This window comes from Elephantulus edwardii, unplaced genomic scaffold (genome assembly GCF_000299155.1).
Source record: "Elephantulus edwardii isolate Elephantulus edwardi_28Jun2011 unplaced genomic scaffold, EleEdw1.0 scaffold00002, whole genome shotgun sequence".
Lineage (NCBI taxonomy): Eukaryota > Metazoa > Chordata > Mammalia > Macroscelidea > Macroscelididae > Elephantulus > Elephantulus edwardii.
Window position 1 is genome coordinate 43,796,853 of NW_006399752.1, and position 14,876 is coordinate 43,811,728.

Below are 14,876 nucleotides of genomic sequence, written 5' to 3' on the forward strand. Positions count from 1 at the left end.
TGCGTTTTCCCAAACGCTACAGCCTCAAAACAGAGATGCTTTTTTCAAGACCTTGTCAAACATGGGAATTTTACCAGCATTAGAAGTCATTCTCGTATGTTACTTCTTTAATTACTGTTTATTTTTAGCCTAATTCTTATATATGCAACAACATACACACACATAGTTGATTATAGCCAACATTTAATGTTAGCTGTGTATTAGGTAAATGTATGGCTGTATAAAATCCCGTATTAGAATTCTTGCATTAATACTGAAAAAATGCCGAGTGAGGAATTTCCAGTATGCTTAATAATTGTTCCCTAACTTTGTAGCTCGTTTAGTTAAACAATTGTTGTTTTATATCACTGAATTGGAACCAAATCATATTTGACCCTCAGCAGGTTTCCAGAGGCAGTAAATCACATGGGAAGAGATTGCACATGTTTCTGAGTTGGCAGCACAGCTCCTTACCACTAAGCTACCAGACCTCACTTAAAGTGTTATAGGTGGGAAAAGAAAAAAAATGAAGGAGTTAGTGGTTTAGAAAATATCATTTTATCCATTAAAGCTACAAGTTCAGTGTGTTTAGAAGTTAAAGAGAACCGTATGCTTTGTCTCTGCAGGGCATGGATGATGCACAGGTGCGAAGTGCTGCTACTGATATATTCTCATACTTGGTTGAATATAATCCATCCATGGTACGAGAGTTTGTCATGCAGGAGGCACAACAGAATGATGATGTAAGTAAGAAGTTAACAGAGCAAAAAATAACCAACAAGGTAAATATTACTCACACTAATAGTATTTGTACATGGGGACCTATTTATCTGTAATAGTTAGTGTTTGGGAAAAGTGTTGATAGAATACCAAATGGCTTGTTCTTTTCTCCTAAACTTGCTCCAGTGTCAGGCACCAAAAAGAAATTTTATTTATTCTTACTGCAATTAATAACTCACTTTTTATTAATTTAAGATGAAATTTTGAAGTTTTACATTAATTTACTGTACCATCATTTCAGTTTTTTATTGGTTTCTTCATTCGGATGTTTGGGATTATGAGAAATGTGCCTAGGAAAATACTGACTTTACTAGGGATTTTTAAAAATAGTAATAATCTCCTAAGTTGATGCTTTTGCATTGATTTCCCAACTCTGTGACCCTATTGGACAGAGTAGAATCCATCAGTTTCTCTGGCTGTATGTCTTAATGGGAGCAAGCTGCAACACCTTTCCCCACTGGTTGGTTAGTGGGCCCAAACCACCAGCCTTTCAGTTAGCAGCTCAACTCTTAGCTCACAGTACACCAGAGCTCTAAAACTCAAACCCATTACCACTGAGTAGGAGCCATCTCAGCTGGCCATCTACTAGGTTTCCAAGGTTGTAAATCACACAAGAGATTGCCTGTCTCCTTCTGCAGAACCACTGGTAGATTTCAAACCACCAGACGAGCGTGGCCTGGGGTTAATAGTGCCTCTGTTTAAGGACTCCCTTTCCTTAGAAGAGATTACCCATATCATCGAGAGTAAAGAAAGAATTAAGGACCTGCACCCTTGGAAAGTATTCTTAAGTTAGGACGTTAACCATAAGGAACAAGCTGTTTTTGTTTTTACTCCCCTGGAATCTGTGAGGAAATATTCCTTGATAATGTGAATGGTACGCCCAGAGCATATGATTCAAGCTGCTCTGATTGTGTGTACTACTCTCTTTCATTTTCAGATGGTTTACTCTGTTATCAATGGTTTTCCTCCCTCCCATAAAATCGTGGGAAGTAATTAACTTTAGACTAAGATACACTACTTTGAACCTTCAGGTTTAGGGAGAAGAGGGAAACATTACCTCAGAGGGGAAAATACCCTGGTGAATTCCACCTTGCCCATGATATTTTAATAGAAGGAGGTTGGGTTTTTTTTGAGATTTTTTTTTTTAAAGTTCTCAATTACTGTGTCATGATGTCAAAAGGAAGTGACATGCTTATTAACCTCTATATTTAAGGAATTTTTATTATCGTAGTGCTAGAGGAAGAGCAGGATATTGACTGCTTATGCTGTTGAACATTAGACATAACTTGAGAAACAAAAATATATTATTGAAAGTAAAAGTTGGGCTGGCCCTATATTGTTGATGGTTTAAATAAGTCTGCAAACTGCAATCCCAAAGGCATGCAATTTGAGGCCACCAGCTGTTCCGTGGGAGAAGGATGGGCAGTCTCCTCCCATGCCTCTGAAAACTGCCTCTGAAAACCCATTGGAGGATCAGCTGTGGGTTGATTCTGACTGGTATACAACAACAAAGTCCTGCTACTTCCTTCCATTTGAGTGCAGTAGCCTGTTGATTCCCAACTTTGATCATTATGTTCATATGCCGTGTGCATTTTCTCTGTGCTTGTCCTTCCCACCATTGTGCAAATAGGAAAGAATGACATTTTCTCATTCAGCTCTTCTCTATTTTCATTTACCACTTGGGCCGGGAAAGCTTTCCCTTCCCCCCCCCAATCTTTTTTTAAAAGGAAAAACTATATAAATTAAAAACCAATGTGTCACAGGTATAAAAAATTCTATGGAAATAAAAATAAAAACATAACACTATAATAAATTGGGACTAAATATGCTTGCTTTAAAGTTATGGTCCTAAGACCTGTTACTTTTTGTTAAAAGAGAGGTAACATCAAAATTAAAGGACACTTTCTTTTTTGTACTATTTATGCTAATGTTCCTGTAACACATTTTAGGAAAACACTGCCATAAATCCTTTTAGAGAAGTCGGTCATTTCCTTTCTTTTGCAGTAACACAGCATCTAGAGCTATATATAGTGCTGAAGTGTACAGCTTAATAGTGTGTGTTTTGTCCATTCTTTTCCTTAATAAGTGGTCCTAATTATGTGTATTTTTCTCACCAGGACATTCTGCTCATCAACCTCATTATAGAACATATGATCTGTGATACAGATCCTGAACTTGGAGGAGCAGTCCAACTGATGGGCCTGCTTCGAACTTTAGTTGACCCAGAGAACATGCTAGCCACTGCCAATGTAAGCCAAGGGGGTTTTCTGGTTTTCATAAATGATAATAATCATTAATTACTGATAGGAGTCAAGGCAATTAAAGTTCATGCAAATGTTCTTAATTCCATAGAAAACAGAAAAGACTGAGTTTCTGGGTTTCTTCTACAAGCACTGTATGCACGTACTCACTGCTCCCTTACTGGCCAATACAACAGAAGAGAAACCCAGTAAAGGTAAGACAACTCAGATTCTAATCATAAGTTAAAACTTGATGTTGGCTAACAATGTGTATTCGAAAGAGCTGTTATGTTAAAATGTCACTTAAAAGTGCTACACTCTGAAGTAACAGAAACGTGTAATAAAAGAAGGGAATTGATTGCTTCAGTATTTTAATATTTGCTACTTTTTATAGTATACACTATAGTTATGTAAGCATATAAAGGGGGGGAAGGGACAAAGATTATCTTGGAAGATGTTAAAAGCTGAAAACCAGTTGTGTGGAAGGTATTATCCTGTCCTCTTTAGAGATAAATAGATCAGATGAAAGTGAGCAAAATATCAGTCAGAAGGTTGTTGCCTTATGAGGAGGAAAGATAAGACACTAATTTATAGTTCACTGTGGACTTGATATGTGATGTTAAAGGGGGGGGGTGGACAACATTAGTCTGACAGTTTTTAAAGAAAAGCTTACATGTAAATCTCAATCACTAAATACGTTGTTCAGCCACTATCAATCAATCACCAAAGAGCACCAAATGATTTTTGGTTTTTCTTATTTTGTTTTCTTGGCAAGGGGAGGGGTGCAACGTATTAAGGTATGATAGAGTGGATTTGTACTCTACTTTACTATTGTTATGTGCTGTCAAGTTGCCTGCAACTCATAGTGACCCAAGGTACAGCATCTCTGAAGCCCTGTCCTGAGCCAGTCTCACTGATTTCAACCCATTGCCCCAGTTACTATATCAGTCCATCTCATCTGGGATCTTTCTTTCCTGCATTGTCCCTCCACCCTTCTGAGCATAATGTCTTTCTCCAAGAACCAGTCCCTCCTGGCCAGAGCTTCAAAATCGTGTTAGGACATATTAATTAACAAATTTGTAGTTTCTTATAACCCTGACTCGTTCGTAGGAAACCCTCTAGTATGTTTTCAGAGGCTGTACCTCATAGGTGAAGTGATTGCCCATCTTTGTCCTATGGAGCAGCTGATGGATTCGAACCACTTGCCTTTGGATTGGCAGCACAACTCCTTATCCACTGTACTACTAGAACTCATGAATATAACTTTATAAGCTGACCCTTGAACAACACAGGTTTGAACTTTGTGTGACACAAATCACCTCACACAAAGGTGATTACCAATGATTTCCAGTATTTCGGCTCACAGTAACACCAGGGAGGAAACCATAGTGTGGTGTTCGAGGGTCAGCGGTCTCTATAAATCACAGAGCCTGGCATGTATTTTGCATACAGTAAATGTCGGGATTCTTTTCCCGTTAAACTTAAAATAGTTTAGATTTTAAAGCTAGGGTCGATTTTCAAATGTTAAATAGAAGTAGATTTTGATTCTAATTTAGGTTTTTCTTTAATAAAAATATTAACCACTCAATATAATTGTATTTTGTTTATTTCAGATGATTTTCAAACTGCCCAGTTGCTGGCACTTGTCTTAGAATTACTAACATTTTGTGTGGAGCACCATACCTACCACATAAAGAACTACATTATCAACAAGGATATCCTCCGGAGAGTGCTAGTACTCATGGCTTCAAAACATGCTTTCTTGGCATTATGTAAGTGTCATTTCTGAAGAAATTATGGATTATCTTACTATGTTATTGACATTGTCAGAGCCAAGAAAAATTATTTCTGACTTAACAGACTAGAAATCAAAGTTCAGTACTATGTCTACCACACTTTCTAGTAATAGTTTAACCTTATTGAACCATTGATTTTCCTAATAATAAACAGCAACAGTTTAACAATTATAAACTACAAACAAGCTAACTAAAGTCTTGTATTTAGTTAGTAAAACAACACCTTGGATTTTACCCATTGTTTTAGAGCTAGGGTGCAGCCTAGTAGTAAGTCCACCCTATGAGCTTTGTTTTTAACCGTTAAGCCAAAATGTTTTATGTGTGTGTTTCAAGAGCTATATTTTAAAAATTTCTATGAAGACCATATATGGGCCACAAGGCATAAAATCTGTTTGCTTGACGAGAAAGCTTTATAGACCTTTTTAGAGCAGCAGATTCTTTCATCAAGAGTTGTTCTTAGAAACAAGTTGTTCACAGATTGCATTCTTCAGACCCTAGTATGTTGGAGTAAACTTGTTTATGAATTGACAGCACATTAAGCCTACCAGTGTGGTTTGATCATGTAGCAGCAGCTAGCCTTCTTAGGTATTAAGTCTTCATAGTTAAGCTGTCCTCTCACTGTGAAGTGGCAGATCAAGTTTCAGGTATCCTAAAAGCTGTGGTTCTAGAGGAAGCCCCTCAACGAAGTGGATTGACAGAGTGACTGCACCAGTAGGCTTGACTGTCAGAGATTGTGAGGATAGCATAGGACAGGACAGGTTTCAGATGTGGTGTTCCTAGGATCACTGTGAGTTGTGCTCGACTCGGTGGTAACTAACAACAGAAGCTCTGGTGGCCTAGTGTAAGCAGTTGTGCTGCCAATTCAAGGCAAGTGTTTTGGACCCAGGAGCAGCTAAACAGGAGAAAGATGAGCAGACATCTCCCACGCTGTTTACAGCCTCTGAAAACCCCATTGGTGGGTCTGCTGTGAGTCAGTCCCAACTCCATAGCAGTGACTTTGAGTTTGAATTTTGTTTTGAGAGGGTGACTAGAAGTCTGCTGGTAACCGCTCTTGCCCTTTGGTTTTTAAAGGTAAGTTTTAAGTGAGTGTTTTGTTGTTTTATAAAGCATCACAGTTACCCACTTATTGGAAGTCTAAACATATATGTACTTTCTTTGGGGTTTTGTTGCATGATTTTTATTTTTTTTTAAATTCTTAAATCATAAAAACAACATTTTATCAGGATGTTTCTGATGGTAATTTAATATGTTCCCTTCTAAAATTTTTTCTAAACTTTATCAAGCTTTTCAGGTCATTTAGTATACTGTACACAGCACTATGTACCAGGAACACAAATGGCTATAGTATCTTTATTTTCCAGTTTTCAGATATCCAGTACAGCTACTTTCCGCTAATTATCCAGGATCTTTTTTTATATTCTCTTAAATTAACTCCAGTACAACGATTTTAAATTGTAACTGACATTAGACTATTAATCACAGCAAAAAGGAAACTGATTGTTTTGCTCTACTTTAAAATTGTGTGGAACCGAGCAAAAACAAAGGCTCGTGTTTGTTTTATCCTGTGTCTATATAGCAGCCAAAGTAAAAGCACTCTAGTCCAGTTAACCATCTATCATTTCATTGATTCTAAGATGTACTTGTTGATTATCTCTGAAATCAAAGTGTGTCTTAGAATTAATGGCAAGTTAGAATGTAATTAATTGGTAGCTCTTTGTTTCATTTTCTTATGTGTTGAAAAAAATGTTTTAGATCCACTGGCACCTTAGATTTTATGAATACCGTATGTACTCAATACTAGGAAAATGGAAGATGATTAAAATCTGGATTCAGCTGTCAAAGGAATATCTACTATCAGCTTGATTAAAAGTCATCTAAAAGTTACAGCACAATAAGCTTCGCGTGTCGGTATATCTGGAAGAGTAATATTGTGGAAACGTAGACAGCCCTACAGTGTGAATAAGATTTATTCCTGTGTCTTAAAAAAATTTTAGGTTCATCAAAACAGATGTACATAGTACTGATTGAGCCTTACTTTCAAAAAGTCTACAGTTTTTGATGACTTAAAAATGGAACATGAAGGTGATTATAATGAAGACTTTGTATCAAGTAGGAATTGATTAGTCATTTCAAGTGAGGACAAATTTATATAACATTAAAGTCAGGCTTCAAAGTTGGAGGCCATCTTTCACAAAGATGGCAGCTAGACATACTTCTTTGAACATGTGGAGTTTGTATTCCTATCAATATTCCAATCTCATGCATCAAGTTCCTGAAAGGGCTTTCTGCACCTTTTCTGAAGTTTCATTCCAGGGCTTGGACCTGTCAGTTTTCCACTTTTGGTTACTGTGAGGATTCACCCACATGGTAAAAACTCTGGTCTTTTGATGTTTTGCTTTATTTCCAACGTAGGATGGCTCAAAGCCATAGTTGTCCATAAGTGGGGTATTTTTAACCTGGATACTGCCTGTTTCTTTCTTGAGAAATGTTCATTCGGGAGTAACCTAGATCAGAACCTTTTCACACAGGAACCATGAATTGTGTCTTGGTCAGAGGAGAGTGAGATAGTCTTGGCTGAATACAGAGTTAAGATGTGCAAGCGAGAAGAAAACGGTGTGTTGACATTCTGGTCTGGATAGAAGAGGGCTCTGACAGAGTGGCAGGATTGAAAGGGAGGGCTTCAGTTCCTTTCTTCCATTGGGGCCTCTGCTCATCATTTGCATTTGCTTGGAACTAATATTAATCATAACACAACATAACTGTGAACCAAGTTCCTACATTTGTGAGAATTTCCCTTGAATGTTCGTGTATTTGCTGAAGAAAATACCATTTCATCAGTATTTTTTTGGCATTGTCAAGATTCATGGATCTTACATTGTCATTTTCTAGCTCATACTTTCATGGGTCTGTTTTTGTTGGTAAACCTTTTGTTAATATCTTTAGGTTTCCATAGTTTCAGTAACAACTCAAAAGACGTGTGAAAGTATGAGCTGTAAGTTTAGCTCTTAGGGAGCTCTGGTGACTTAGTGGTATCAGTTGCACTGCCAGCCTAAAGGTGTGAGGTTCGAATGCACCAGCTGCTCCATGAGCTAAAGATGGGCAGTCTCCCCCCCATGTCTCTGATAACACGCTGGAAAGTCAGCTGTGATTCACTTCTGATTTGATAGTACTTGACAACATAGAAACCTGGAATATGAATAAAGAAAAATAGACCTTTATTCTGCTTTCCTTAGTTATATATGAGGCAAAAGCCTCAAGTTTGAGGGCAAGCAGAGTACACTCTACACGGTTAGAGTACACACTACATGGAAGATGACGTGGTTATGCAGATTCTAACTGGCAGTTTTAAACAATTTGGCTTCATAGAATTCACTGGTAAATTACCTTTTCATTAGCAAAGACTAGTGGTTGGATGCTTTTGGTGAAGATTTCTTTGGAAAGCAGGAACTTGAGTAGAAAGAAATAGTTTTTCGTGTTTTAAGAATAAGGGTAGATGGAAATGATGACTGCCACTAATACCTCTATCGATATCAGCAATTTCTGCATAGACGTGTGTGTCAGGAGACAGGGCGATTGTTTGTCCAGCCTGTCTTAGTGAATGGTAGGAAGAGGGCACATCTCTCTTACCTAAGACTGCACACAGATCAGAAGGTTGGCCAACTAGTATATGTTACGATTGGACACAAGTCTTCATGAAGCCTGCAGAGTTCAAGTTTGGCTTCTTAAAATAATGCCTCTTGCCTTGATTACCAAAAGCTTAAGATTTGGCCTATTCAAATAAGCCCTGAAGTTATGAGTTGATTTTATGAAATGGAACTGCCTCACCAAGTTCCTTTGTCATTTATTTAAAAAAAAAACAAAAAAAAAAAACACAAAACCTCTAAGAGAGCTCTGGTGGCCTAGTGGCAAGAAGCTGCACTGCAATCCCAGAGGTATGCAGTTCAGATCCACAAGATGCTCTGCTGGAGAAGGAAGGGCAATCTCCTTCTATGCCAGTCAGATCCAATTAGATGGTACATGCACAAAAAATAAAATAAACAAGCTCCAAAAACATAGTTTGAGGAAAATAAACCCCTGTTAGACATTCATTTTTCCCACAGAAAGGTATCTTGTATTGTTTAAATTGTCTTAATTCACCATGCTTATACTCAGTAGTTTAAAAAATAAATTACTATTTTATAAATCCTTGAGATTTCCCTGCCCAGAGTGTGTTTCTTTAGAAAGATACACTCTTAAATAAGTTGAATTGTTAAAGCAGTTTGTAATCAACTGTACCTAATTGGGCATTCATTTGTGGACCTCTGTTCTGCCAACTAAAGAAAAATTGAGCTGCTTTACTCCTTGCCTTCCCACCCAGAAACCGTGTCAGCATGGTTGCCTGGCTACCTGCTCATGAAGGACTTGATTAATAGCAAATTGGCAGTTTAACGAGCCACTTCCATGATCTCCAAAGAAATCAAAATACAAACACAATATTTAATCTTGCCAACCGAAGAAGATGTGACTGCATGAAGTGAGTATGCTTTTTTGAACTGTTTACAATAACTGGGGCATTAACTTACTGACAATTCATTTAGGTAAACAGGGCTTGCTCAAACCTTGCAGTCTGAGTATATTTAGATCTTGACGAATGGTGACTTAAGTCATTCCCCATACCTCAAGATGTAAATATGCCTTTTACTCTGTAAGTTAAAGCCTAATTAATTGTTAAAAAGGAAAACTAGAAAGCAATTAAAAAGCATACTCGCTGCAATCAGTATTAGAGGACCACGTTTTTAAAAAAACATCCTTTAAAATTAATTATAAAATATGGGAAGGCAAATTTTGGGTCCTGCAGATTTTTATGGGCTGCTGCAGACACATCCACAAATAAACCAGAGTACATCTGTGAACTCTGATACTAAAGAAGAGTGTCCCAAATCTTAAAGCTCAGATTGTGCAGTGGATCACCCTAGCAAAACAAGTTTTCTATTTTTAAGGTATATATGAAAAGGACATATTTAACATTTTCCTGCATTGAATATACTTAATTCATTTGTTTGATTTAGCTTGTTTTATTTCAGGTGTAAATCATATGCTTATCACTAGTAATGGGCATATTTTCAGAATTTTTTTGGCTTTCTAAGACTTGTGTTCTATTTTGACATATACTATCTGAATCCATTTCTTATAGCACTGTTACAGGTCTTATTTCTAGGCTCACATTTTTTTGAAGCAATAATATTGCCTTGCATGAAGAATTACTGACATTAACAAATTCCTTTACTTTTTATAATCTAAAATATGGAAGTATACTATATGATATAAACAGTGACTCTGTGTTTCAGGTGCCCTTCGTTTTAAGAGAAAGATTATTGGATTAAAAGATGAGTTTTACAACCGCTACATAATGAAAAGTTTTTTGTTTGAACCAGTGGTTAAAGCATTCCTCAACAATGGATCTCGGTACAATCTGATGAACTCTGCCATAATAGAGATGTTCGAATTTATTAGAGTGGTAAGTTTGCTAGAGCTTAAATTAGAACTTTAGTTTTGATTATTAGAGAAAATTGAATATGTGGTGATGGTATTTGGGACATACTTTATTATTATTTTGGAGGCTATTCCTTTAACCAAACAATCAGAAATAATATTAACCTTTCTTAGAATCTGTGAATCATTCCCAGGATGATTTATTTGAAAACTAAAGTAACACTGTGTTGGTAATCAGAAAATAGAACTACAGTTGACCTAGACATTTGAATGTTTTTGTTTGTTTTGTTTGTAACTTTGAAGGTTTCTAAAGGGCAGATTTATAACAGACACTTAATTAAACCTAAACATAGTAGCTTAGTAGATCTCAAAATTATCTGTGGATCAGTGACAAACTTTTAAAGGACATGCACTTGGATCCCATCCCAGCCCTGCTGAACCAGAATCACTTTGGAACCTGGACATTTACATTGAAAAGTCTGATAGGTAATGTTTCATTAAAAAGCTAGTGGATAGAATTCTAGCCAACATACAGTAATTATATATTTGTGAATTTAAACTGCTATATAAGAGATTATTAATTTGCCCCAATTAAGCCTCATACGCTAAAGCGTTTTCCTATCTTAATTTGTTACCTTTTTTTTCTATAGGAAGATATAAAATCGTTAACTGCTCATGTAATTGAAAATTACTGGAAAGCACTGGAAGATGTAGATTATGTACAGACATTTAAAGGATTGAAACTAAGATTTGAACAGCAACGAGAAAGACAAGATAACCCTAAACTTGACAGGTAAAAACTATATGATCAGCACCAAGTTGGGTGGTGGTGACTTTTTATAAAGTGCTTAGTTTGGCCTGGGGGGGAAAAAAAGGGTAGTGAGTAAGAGGCTGGGGAGAATAGGCAGGTTGTTCTTTTCTGTAGTGATTATTGTTAGTGTATCATAAATGTATCATTGATGTACAGACCCGTCCTCCTCAGGAGTATATATTAATAAAACTAGTCTTTCTAACTTTAAAGATCTAGTTTGCCTCCAGGTTGACTCCACCTCCTAGCTAGCAACCTGATTTGTTTCCAAATAGAATTGTGCTCCATAGGATTTTCTAGAACTGATTTTAGGAAAATAATCACCAGGCTTTATCATCAGTAACTGAGTTATTTTAGTTACAGTTTATCATAAAATATTGTCTATTTTTTTAACTTCCCCAGTTCATATATCTATGATACATTTTTATAATCTGAAAATTCATGAGTTTATAGTTGTTTTAGCCCCAGTAGACTTTTACAGACTACCTAAAAAATGCTTCAAACTCATTGCCATGGGGTCATAACCAGTTGATGGCTGACCACCCAGAGACTCTTCAGGGGCTGTATAAATTGAGGGAGGAGATTGCCTGTCTTTCTCCCAAGAAACAATTAGTGGATTCGAATTCCTTGCCTTTTGATTGGTAGCACCAGGCCACCAAAGTTCCCTGAAGCTTCCTTGAATGGAGTAAGACTCGACTATTGTTGTGTGAAGGTCTTTACACAAGTGTATTTATTCTCCCTTTTTTTCTGTATTCATAGTATGCGTTCCATCTTGAGGAATCATAGATATCGAAGAGATGCCAGAACACTAGAAGATGAAGAGGAGATGTGGTTTAACACAGATGAAGATGATATTGAAGATGGAGAAGCTGTAGTGTCTCCATCTGACAAAACTAAAAATGATGATGACATTATGGATCCAATAAGCAAATTCATGGAAAGGAAGAAATGTATGTGTAAAAAGAGGGGCAAGGGAAGAGGAAAAAATATTCTTTAGGTTTATTTTTAATTTCTTGACAAAATGGTTGTTTTTCGCTCTAAATGTGTAATGACATAAATTATAAAGGTGCTGTTGTTTGTGCATTGTAGCTGAATTAATTTTGTTGTAAAGATAGATTCCCTTGTAATAGTTTAGCGCAGAGAAGTAAGAGGACTGTAATATTTCAGGAAGGACTGGAATGCTGAAAATTATATTTTTCCTTTAAAATGAGTGGCTATGGATGTTTTGAATTGGCAAAGTTGTGTTGTGTAAATTGATAAATGTGGTAATAATGATTGGCAATATTCCCATTTTTAGTAAAAGAAAGTGAAGAAAAAGAGGTGCTTCTGAAAACGAATCTTTCCGGTCGGCAGAGCCCAAGTTTCAAGCTTTCCCTCTCTAGTGGGACGAAGACGAATCTCACCAGCCAGTCATCTGCACCGAACCTACCTGGATCTCCAGGTTCCCCTGGGTCCCCAGGCTCTCCAGGCTCCCCTGGATCTGTCCCTAAAAATACATCCCAGACGGCAGCTATTACTACCAAGGTACATGTTCAGCCTGCGGACTGGTTCTGTGGCTTCATAAGCAAGGGTTCTGTGACTCACAGTGGAGCTGTGTGAACATAGATAACCTACAGTCACACAGAGTTCATCCAAAAGTTGCAGTATTTCTGAAAGTTTTCATGATTGGTGTAAAAAAGTCTGAATTGGTTATTTTCTAAATTTTCTGTTGATAATTAGCAAAACATACACTAACTCATTTTCATCTTATACATTATTTTTTATGCTTAGTTTTGAATTGTATATGATCAAACCTTTATACCCAAAAAATATAGAGCAACTCTTACTATTGGACTAACAGTTACTCTGTGAGCTTGAGCATGACAGAAGTCATGAGGGTGGTGCAGAATAGGGCACACTTCAGGTCTGTTGTTCATAGGGTCACAGTGAGTCGTAGTTGATGGCACATAAAAACACTAGCAGTAAAAGACTAGAGTTTGGGATTCACTGTTCTAATTGTCCTAGTGGTAAAGGGTTGTACAGCCAACCCAAACACAGGCCGTTTGGATCCCCCAGCTGCTTCTAAAGAGAAGGACATGCAGTCTCCTCCCATGCAGTCTATACAGCCTCTGAAAACCTGCTGGAGGGTCAGCTCTGAAGTGGTTCTGCCTTGAAGGCAATGAAAATCATCAGGAATACAGAGTCTGGGTGGTGCTTAAGTAGAGTGAGTGGTTCAAATACACTTCAAAAGAAAAGCTGAAATATCTGCTTTAGACAGTCTTACAGATTCTGTGGAGTAGTTCTGATCTGCACGCCTGATGGTAGGAAGTTGGGATAGGAACTGACTGCACCACAGCTAGCAGTCAGAACCTAATGCCCATCTACAGTTTCTCCTCTGGTGCGAGCAGGAGATGGGAACTAAAGTGAATCCGAGAAATGGGGGCATTTTCATGCCTTTTGGCAGACAAAGCACACTTGCTGTAGCATGCATCAACTAGAATTAACTAGTGTTCAGTTTTTTATAATCCTGTGATTTTAGTGAAAGATTATACAACAAATTAGCTTATTTTTAATTAGCAAATTCAATAATTTCCACACATACTGCTCATTGACACGACTTTTTTTTTTTTAAGGGAGTTTGTCACCACTTTAATTTCTGTTCATGTTCTGTGCCTGTCTCTTTTCCCTGCACTGCTATTTTTACATTAGAGGACTGTTGGTCTCTTCATTTAGGTGAAATTCCCCCCCCCCCCCAGGAGGGCGAGCACTGCTCATAGGTTTTCACCTTTAAGCTGTTACTTGAGTATAATCTTGGGACAGTTTCTGTTCAAAGTTTAAAGGGTGCCCCAGAGAGTTAGTCTTGGGGAATCCTCTCGTTTCAGCCAGTGTGTTGGCTCTGAACTCATGAACTTGAGTTCTTTCTTTTTTCCTGTTTCTCAGGTTTTCTCTCTTGTAGCCTTGATCAGAATAGTCCATGTGGAAGTTGAGTACAGTCTAGTTCTTCTGGTCTCTGTTCATGAGGCTCTGGTTCATATAGACTATTTGTCCCGTAGTGACCGGTATTTGTATGGTTGTTCGCAAGCTACTGACTAAACTCAGCTGTAGAATGTAACTTTTTTCTATTAGGCTAATTGACCAAGTTGTCCCATGAAACTGTGGTCCTGCACCTTCAAACTTAGCAAGCCTATTCGGCAAGTGTGGTTTTGTCTAAGAACTGTGCCCTCTGTGCTTTGTTTATCACATAAATCTGTCAGGGTGAATACACGGAGATGTAACCAGTGTATCAGGCACACTTTCTGTTCCAGGGCATTCCCATGGCCCCCAGGAGAGCAGGATCATAAGTCACTCCTCTAGGTCTGCTACTGCATCGGCCAGGGATGAGGCTGCAGCCTCTGCGGTCTTCCCTCCTGCACCCTCTCTGAGCCCTTGGTGGAGGGGAGATCTGCAGGAAGAGTGGGTCAGCACCACCACCACTCCACACAGGAGGGAGTCTGCAGGGCTGTAGGAGCAGACTCACTGCCCTCTCACCCCAGGGAAGGAACTCTTCTGTGTGGGGTTTCGGTGGTAGTGGTAGTAATGGCAGCGGTGGCTGCCAAAACTGCAATTATATGTGGTTGGGATGGTCTGTAGCCTTGCTCCAGACTCAAAGATCTTTTTCAAAGTGTTGTTTTGTTGAAATAATCTGTGTTTCTAAACAGGGAGGCCTTGTGGGTCTGGTAGATTATCCTGACGACGATGAAGATGATGATGAGGATGAGGACAAGGAAGACACGCTGCCATTGTCAAAGAAAGCCAAGTTTGATTCCTAATACTCGATGGCTG

General features: G+C 37.9%; 1 protein-coding gene across 1 annotated transcript in view; it reads left to right on the forward strand.

Moving 5' to 3' along the window:
• The window catches only part of SMEK1 (SMEK homolog 1, suppressor of mek1 (Dictyostelium)), a 28,439-nt gene extending 13,576 nt beyond the window's left edge, over window positions 1–14,863 (forward strand). The window contains exons 4-13 of the mRNA XM_006879214.1: window positions 8–94; window positions 606–722; window positions 2,877–3,008; window positions 3,112–3,214; window positions 4,613–4,771; window positions 10,123–10,292; window positions 10,918–11,060; window positions 11,835–12,025; window positions 12,373–12,599; window positions 14,753–14,863. Coding sequence (XP_006879276.1) covers window positions 8–94; window positions 606–722; window positions 2,877–3,008; window positions 3,112–3,214; window positions 4,613–4,771; window positions 10,123–10,292; window positions 10,918–11,060; window positions 11,835–12,025; window positions 12,373–12,599; window positions 14,753–14,863 — 1,440 coding nt within the window. The remainder of the gene's footprint in view (window positions 1–7; window positions 95–605; window positions 723–2,876; window positions 3,009–3,111; window positions 3,215–4,612; window positions 4,772–10,122; window positions 10,293–10,917; window positions 11,061–11,834; window positions 12,026–12,372; window positions 12,600–14,752) is intronic.
• Window positions 14,864–14,876: the final 13 nt, after the last annotated feature.